The sequence below is a fragment of the Struthio camelus genome, chromosome 18 (genome assembly GCF_040807025.1).
Source record: "Struthio camelus isolate bStrCam1 chromosome 18, bStrCam1.hap1, whole genome shotgun sequence".
Classification (NCBI taxonomy): Eukaryota; Metazoa; Chordata; class Aves; order Struthioniformes; family Struthionidae; genus Struthio; species Struthio camelus.
In genome coordinates, this window is record NC_090959.1 from 2881308 (window position 1) to 2890095 (window position 8788).

Consider the following 8788-nt stretch of genomic DNA (forward strand, 5'->3'; position numbering starts at 1 on the left):
AACAGCTAGTACGCAGGAAGATTTTGCTACAAAAAGATGACAGCGACCACAATTTGCCTTTGCAGCTAGGATCCTTATCCTAGTTAGCCAGTGTTAGTTCAGACAGCTAAATCTGATGCTGTGGTCAAATCAGCACTGCCTATTGTCCCCAGCTGGTAACATGAGGACACAACTGATGCCAAAAAATACAATTTGTGCATTACTTGTCTACCTACAGTACTAGTAACATGCAATAATTAAACATTAGCTTCAACATTTTAGCTTAATGATGACAGTAAAAAATTAGGACCAAAAAATTTGTTTTTTATTACAGAAAGCACAATATTATCCAAAGACTGATTATACAGAAATAATCTCCAAATGAGGTTGGCAGGAAACTTGCACTGGATTGATGTACTACACAGACCACAGAAGAAGCTGATTCATAGCGGACAGAGCTATTTCAGCAACAGACTGCCCGCTCTTCTGCGCTTTTCGCCGCTCCCTTTGTTTTTAAAACCAAAACGTTCCTACAAGCAGTCTGATCAGCATAACAAGCTACCTGAGTTTATGTTCTTCACTGTATTCTATGTTGCCCGCAAAATCAGAACCTGCATTACACAATTATGAACAAAAAGTATATACACTAAGACCAAAAGCCGAGGTAACGATACTTGCTTTAACGAGCACTTAATTTACTTTTCTCCCTCCACGTCTCATAAGTCTCATAAGGAAACAAGACAGAGGCGGAGCACAGAAAAAGGTTACCTCCCCCAGCAATCTGGTGTGAACACACAGGTTGAAAACTCAAGATTAACCCCCCTAAAACATTAACAGCGGCACACAGGCATTATGCTGGATAGCATTATGCCTTTTTTTTTTTTTTTTTTTCCCCTTTCCTCCTTATCTGCTGTATTTCAAAACCAGCATTAGAAAACCAAATACATTCTGCTCAGGTTAGCACGATCCAGGAGGACAAACAGGACCTGGCAATTAGGAAACAGTGTGCCGCTCAAGATATTATCCAAAGGTCATATTTATGCTGACGCAGTGAAAGTGAGTTTGAATCACAGCAGCTTCTTCTGGGCAAGAGTATCTGCACTGGTTGTTGGTTACTCCACTAGCACCAACCACCCGCAAAGGCTCCGAGCCGGCTGCTGAGCTTTGGCCGAGTGCACGGGGGGGATGATCCTCTGCCGTCAGAGGGGGATCCCTATGGACACCCAGTTCTGGTCTGCTTCAGCAGCCAGAGACTGCTCCCGCATTTCTCACCCACACTCAGCTCAGTTTAAAACAGAGCCCAAACTACTCTACCAGAGCAAGGGAAGTCTTGCAGCACTGATATAATTCTTCTCAAGCCTCTCTAGCCTGATCTAACTGTGGCAGAGGATCTAGCCCCAAACAGAGGCAGGCATTACCCACATATATGGGCAGCGGCTAGGATAAAGCACGCTGTCATCCTCTGAACAGAGGTTCACAAGTTACAGCTGCAACATCTGCAAACACTTCTCCACAGCACTAACTGGACAAGCCCGGGTTTTCCTTTCAGAAGTACCCCTCCCCGTAGCTGACTGTTGAAGGATCAGATACAGCACACACAACCTTAGCTAAATCAAATATCATGCACCCACTGAACTGCCACCTTTATTAAATGGCATAGTTTTCCTGGAGATCGTTCTCCAGTGATTCTAAAGAATAGCACTAATATAAGAGCTGTCTTCCAAAGAGAAGTCAAGCACAGCGGGTATGCTGGGACAGCATGCAGCGTCAGTAAATAACCCTGAGCTTGCCTTATTCCCTCATAAAATAAATGATTAATAGCTCAGTATAGTCAGTCTATTCTTCAAGCCTTGGTGAAACCTTTTGATCAGTTTGACTCATTAAGCTTTAAAATTGCCTCCGTAGAAGAGACAAAATCTGAAGGAGGAAAATCATTGCAAAATGAACACTCCAGTTTCATCCAGAAATCCCATTTTTTCCCTCCACAAACTGAGCTAAGCACTGAACTACTATGTTCCTCTTAAGAGGCCCTCAGCATCTCACAGAGCGAGGTGCCTGGGAAGTAATAGCAAGATAGAGTTGAGTCGATGCAGACAAGCAAAAACATGTTCATCTTAAAAAATTAAAATAGATCAGAGCTGGGGATGGGGGGGAAAAAAAAAGTGTTCTTTTGTGATTCTTAAGCATTTGGCCGATTTGCAGGTGGTTTCCCAACTGTCTCTTTATTTCTTTTGGTTTTAATGCTAATAAAAAAGGAACACAAATGGGGGACTCAATTCCTCACACAATGCATTGGGGGAGGGTAAGGAGTGTTAACTTATGTATCCAAAAGTCTGACTCAGACAAATTACTTCTAGTTCACTTCCTTACTACACACTGGCATTGTTCAGACACATCGGTAGCATAAGGGGTTCAACCCCAGCTATCTGGTCATAGAAACAGCAATGTGTACTAATGCCGTTAAAGAAAAGCTCCAATTACTTCCCTGGGGAAAGAAGTGACTTGCAGCCTAACGTCCTGCCCGCACACAGCGGGAAAACAAACCGTCTGCAAAAGCACGGCTAATGGCTACTGCCCTACAGAACTTGCTCCTGTGATGAGCTCCAGTTTGTTTTCCAGGGACAGCAGCTGGTTCCTGGATCAGAAGTACAGATGGTTCGAGTCTCAGGGACAACTTACTTTGAAAGTGAGGTTGGCGACAGATTCCCAAGAGAAAAAGGAACCAAGGAAGACTGATGGCCGCTGTCGCCAGGCTGATGCTAGAACCCTGCTACTGGCTTATTTTTATAGTCTAGAGATGTGAAAGATACTGCGGCAGCATAAAAAGGATGAGGCAGGTCACTAGTACTTGACAGAGTAAGAGAAATGCTTTACAAGCAGCCATATGGTTGCAAAGTCAATATAATTCCTAGCAAAAGAAAATCAGTTCACTTTTAAGAGAATCACAAGCCTTTCTCCAAGAAAGGAAAGTCACGTATAAATTCAAAAAGTTAGAAATTTCTGATAGACACACAGTTCACGTAGTCGTCATGTTTTGCTGCAATAAGTACACGTGGTTAAGGATTTATAAGTCTTATAATTGCAGGAAGACAGTCCCAATTAAGCCATACCTGTCAGAGTCTGGGCTTTCTGAAATCCCATCGCAGCTTCTAGGAATTCAGCAGTGTTAGCAGTTGTTAACATTCATTTGAAACAATATTAAGGCTTCTGACATAAGAAGTGCAGCACTCCCCCGCCAAAACACATTGCTTCAGATATCCACCAGTGGTGCAAATAAAGACACAATGTTTTTAAAGAAATCAGAACACACCTGTACCTTGAGTAATTTTTCCATACTTAAATCTTTAAAGATTTACTTTGGTGTAGATAAATTGATCCTCAAAGACACAAAAACAATTCCTAGCTTCAACAGACTCTGGCAAAGCTATCAGATGAAACACTGATCTCTGCTCCCATTGAAGTATTCAGTACAGACTACAGGGTAAAATCAAAGATAAATTAAAGGTACCATAGACAGTTACTGGGTCAAAGCAGTATCTTGTCTATGGAATGAGCACAAAGAAGCTTCCATCTCTAAACTGTAAACTTTCACAATGGATGTAGTTCTCTCCAATGTCAGATTCAGTTAAAGAGCTGTAAGACTCTATTCCTACTCAACCTGAACCGCTCAGGATGGGACTGGATCCTGAGCATCACAACACCAGGCAGGCTATTGGAAGTGGAACATTATACTCCCCTTCTTGCTAGTACAGAGTGAAAAATAAAGAGCAAAGTAGCACTCACAAATGCATAATAGTAGCAACAGGACAAGAAACAATTACTTAATAAGAAATTGAAAGTCTTTTCTCCTCAAAAGCTGCCTGAATTTAAATACCAGATGTACTATTTTAGTCCTGTCATTAAATAGGACAAATGGCTAGAGCCTGGAGCGTAAATAAGAGACTGCAGAAAGATCGCGAAGAATAGAATCAGCAGGGTTATAGAACGGCAAGGTCAGGTCAGGATGGAAAAGCAGATGGGTGCAGAGAGAGATAAAATTTTGTTTAAACAACTACAGGTGTAAGAGAAGCAAGCAAAACATTCCTGACTGCGACAAAGGGGAAATGGTTAGCACAGAGAGCTTAACGAATCTCTTGTGATATCACCATGTAAAAACAGTATCTCAGGAATTATTTTAACGTGCACCATCAAGTGAATGGTATAGTGTCATATAGCAGTTTAAGTGCTTAATAGCATTAACAGTTTGATTTTATTATTACTAAAACAGTACTTGTTCTGATGAAATGGAAAAATCTCTTTCTCAGCTACCTAGCAAATCTTCTGTTTAAACCTAGCGTATGCTGCACTGCTCCTGGGACTCAACAGCATGTTTTTAAGAGCAATACCCACTGGTATATTCACCCATGGCCTCAACCTGGCCCAGCAAGGAACCTGAACAAGCCGTGGGTACATTCAAGTCTGACTGCAGCTAATAAGTGCCATGGCTGTGGAGGGAAGATGCTGGACCTAAGACAAAATGATATGCTTATCTTCCACCACAATAGAAGTGCTAATTAAAACTGCAGATCTTTGCTACATAGAAAGCATCCAGTGTGATATTTGAGAGCACGCAACGCACCTCAGTGTTTTCTACGGAGTTGAAGTTGCTTATCCGTTTATTTTTGGCATTTAGTTCAAGCAGCTTTTAAAAACAATAAGTTCTATAAATTACAGGATATAAATTAGTACACTCTGTAGAGGGACAGATTCACTCCAAGTACATGAGAGAAACTGAGCAAAAACAGTCCTTCCAAGTCTGATTTACCAGGCCTGTACCAAAGAATCTTAATAGTTTTACACTCAAACGTCTTCTTGTCCACCTGAGGGAAAACTGCAGAAGCTCTCTTAAGGAGCACATACCTGTCCTTGTAGTCATTTAGGCTGGATTTCTGGTATTTCTCAGAAATCAAGAAATTGTGTCTCTGCTTTCAGAACTGAGCAGGCGCCCCACTCCCATGTTCCTATTTCAGTGAGCAGAGTAGCACTGAAAAATGCTTCCACATCACGAGCATTAAGACAATTCCTAAAACTTTTTAAGATGATTAGAGAAATAATTTTCCCTGCTTACTGTCAAGTTTTTATTTATATTTAGTTTCTTAAAAAAATATGTAGCCGTAAGGGAAAAAATAGGGCCTTAAAAAAAAAAAAAAAAAGGAAAAAGAAAAAGGACTTATTTTAACTGAAGTTTCCTAAAGCGTTTTACTCCCACTGAGGCACTGCAACAAGTTTCTGTGGGATGTTTGCTTGCTCTAAACAGAGCCAACAGGAGATCAGACTAATCAGAACATTTTGGCCAAGACCCAAGAGGCAACTCTGCTCGATAGAGATTAATTTAAAAAGTTCCATCAGAAAAGAGCACCAGAATAACCTTTTTCCTTAGCTCTTGCAATGTACCATCCCATTCAAAGGTGTTTCACAACGAACCAACTACTTGCTTGTACTCCTTTTGTTATAAAGGAGAAAGTCAGAAATGTCATGCCATTCGTTACTATCATCATACAGGTAAGTCATGGAGGACTGCAGAGAAGGTTGCAGAGTTTGCCGGTGATATTCAAAGAGCCAGAGAACTGTCCCCCATATTAGAGCAGCAACAAGCGGGAAAGGATCCTGCTTTGGCTGTGGGACATAGCCCTTTTCCACCGCCAACCGGGACAAGCCAAACAGGATACGAGACAGCAGGTACATAATAATCTGCGTGAAGAAAAACCCAGAGAATATTAGGCAAATAACACAGCCAGTAAATCTCATCAAGTGAAGTGATTTAGACACAGTAAGTCAGACGGAGGAACAATTACCCAACTTAACCAACCAGTTTACCCACCTTCACAATTTACCCACCTTAACAACCAGTTGGGGAAACAGACTGTAAGCTAACACAACAAACAGTCCTTAAAACTGGAGGGGATGTTTGTGTTCCCTATATCCTTAAAGCCCTGCTTCCCTACTGGTGCTCTAATTTAGTGAGTAACAAGTTACACCTGATGCAATAGATCCTTGCAGCTGCAAATCCGTTGCACAACTTGAATTTCTGCTTGGTTAACACTACCTCAGATGGTGGTGCTGCTATCATAGCCAGGGAGCAACCCTGTTGGCCTGCCAAGCAGATACAGACTCAGTAGCCTGGACACATCTTAAAACCGGACTAGAAGAGTGCTCTTGCAGGGGACTGCAGAAATTAATACAATATTGATTGTTTTTGATTAACCTGGGTCTGTGTGTTTTATCGACCCAAACTAAATCTGGGATCAACCAGCTTTAAAGTAAACCTCCTCCAAGCAGTTTTTGCCAGTTTAACCAATTTAGTTAGTCTCCCACCACCACACGCAGAGCTATAAGTTTCAGTCAAAAGACTGACAGCAGCCAAGGATAGCTTGGTAATGCATTGTGCTCTACACTCACAACAAAGTTTAAGCTAATGTGTTCTGGCTCCCAAGACTCAGAGCATGCACAAAGTCAGTTAACAGAACTCAGCAGATAGGTGCGGTAACCTGACGGCTTTGGATCGGGCACCCATATTCCTACCCACGTGCAAGCCTGTGGGTAAACAAGGGCTTTCAGCTCTCAAACTGCATGCAGTGTTCACTGAGGCGCACAACTACCTCTAGGTCTTGAATGTAGAGCAGGCGGTAATAAAACGTGTGCATATACACAGAGAAACGTGGTAGAAGAGTAGTGCTATGCAGTAAGAACCACCAGAAACGTGCCTAGCTATACTAACCGCTGCCTGGCATATAACCTCCCATCTGTTGGGTTTTTTCTGTAAAACAAGTTTTCAACAAAAACATTTACCTGGCTATTGATGGGGTTGTTCTCACCAAACACTAGCCAACCTCCAATGCAGGCTGCAAAGAAAGAATGAAACGGAATTTTTTTCCCCTGTAGTCGGGACTGCAACGCCATCAGTCCCTTGTAGGTGAACACAAAAAACGCCAAGTTCCGGGAATGAGTGTACGTGGCCTGAGCAATCGATTTCAATTTCTCTCTTAAACTGAACAAAAGAAAGAGACAGTTAGGAGCGCAAAAAGACAGTATCCCTGCAGTCGCTCAGCCTGGACATTACACCCCTCTTTGCCATCCTCTGGCCTGTCCATTCAGACTGATGCTCTCTAGGGGAGAGAGACCTATTTTCTGCTTTGTGGAGGAGGGGAATTCACTTCATCTCTAGGTCACTCATCAGAATTCATCCAACAGCTTGTTTGAACTGTGTTTTTGTTTAAACTATGAACAGTCAAGCAGCTTTTTTTTTTCCTGCCGGTGTGCAAACCTCTACCATAAACAGGGAAAGCCAGAAACGTGCACTGGTATAGCTTGGCTTCCCTTATTTCAAATCAAAGAGAAGTGCTGCTGCTTGTATCTACTAATTTCTCATGTGCCCACAGGTTCTCATCAACCGCTGTACACATGGCCAACCCATGGGAATATGTGCGTGTTTGTGCACACACACAAGCGCACTTATGAGTTAACCTGCTTAGTTATCAGAACAAGAGGATGTAAACATGGCACACACATCTTTCTGCCTCTTAAACCTGGGCCCTTTGGAAACATGAAAGCATCACAAAATGAATGAAAACGTTCTTAACAGCACCACAGAAATAAAGAACCAGGGTCCATACCTTCCATTCTTGAATAGAAAAGTCATCACCAGGGCATGCGGCGCACGAATTTTTGCTCCATATCTGCAAAAATGATCAAACGTTTCACAGTTTTGTTATGTTTTGTTACCAAATGATTGTGTTTCTGTCTATTAGCAGCAGAACGATGCTACTTAAGCAGCTCCACCACCCTTTTAAGTCAGCCCTGTGGCAGCTGAACATCTAATCAGAAGAACACTGTGCCACAGGCTTAAGAGAACACATGGCCCAAAAGGCCCCTAAGGAAGGTTGAAAGCCCACACGCCGGGGAGAGAAAAGGAAACACCTCCTCCAAACCGCTGCGAAAACAGTTTTGGCCTATCTACGGAAGGAGAAAAGAGGCCAGACGCGCCCGCTCCAAGGCCCCGAGGGCTCCTCAGCCCCCGGCGACGGGCAGCAGGCCCTGCCGGGGAGGAGGGGGAGGAGAGCGGCGGCGCCCCCCGCCCCAGCGGCCCGGGACCCGAGCCCGCCCCTACCCGGCGCCCCGCCGCACTCACACGGCCCCGTTGCGGAAGCCCTTGAGGACGGCGAGCGCGGCGCGGTAGCGGCGCTGCTGCAGCAGGGCGTTAACGGTGACGAGCAGAGCCCGGAGCGGAGCCCCGCCACCGGCCATGGCAGCGCCGCGGGGACGCCTTTAGGGGAGGCACCGCGCCACGGTCCGGGGCAGAGCGGCGTCCGTGCAGGGAGCGGGGCCGGCCCACGCGGTTCCGCAAGGGCGCGGCGGGGGGGGGTGGTTTGGCTCATTGGCTGTCTCAGCCGTCCATCAAGCCTCTCGGCGAATAGACGGCCGCGGGCTGCCGGCTCAGAGGCAGGCAAGTCTCCGCCGGAGCCAATCGGGACGCTGTAACCTTAGGGCTCCGCGCGCAGAGCGGGGGTCCCGCCGGTCCCCTCCCGGCCACCGTCGCGCGGCTCGGCTCGGCCCGGCCCGGCCGTGGGCCGCCGGGAGACGCGAGGCCGGTGCTCTGCGGCGCCTCGCAGGCGTCGCGCCGGCAGCCAGCGGCGAGGCGGCTGCGGCCGCTGCGCCTTGAAATCGGGCCGGGCTGGCCGCGGCGGGCGCTCCGGCCTCTGCCCCGCCGCGGTGCGGGCTGGCCCCGGCCCGGCCCGCTTCTGCGAGGCGGCGGCAGCGGCCTCGGGCGGGC

The 8788-nt window shown here is 45.7% G+C and overlaps 1 protein-coding gene across 1 annotated transcript; it reads right to left on the bottom strand.

The window, feature by feature from the left end:
* Window positions 1-282: 282 nt before the first annotated feature.
* PXMP4 (peroxisomal membrane protein 4) lies at window positions 283-8418 on the bottom strand. Its single transcript, XM_068912778.1, has 4 exons — window positions 8147-8418; window positions 7632-7694; window positions 6808-7006; window positions 283-5709 (listed from the first exon to the last, which is right to left on the bottom strand). Exons 1-4 carry the CDS (start codon window positions 8260-8262, stop codon window positions 5446-5448), a joined length of 642 nt encoding a protein of 213 aa, XP_068768879.1. The 5' UTR covers window positions 8263-8418; the 3' UTR covers window positions 283-5445.
* Between the last annotated feature and the right edge of the window lie 370 nt (window positions 8419-8788).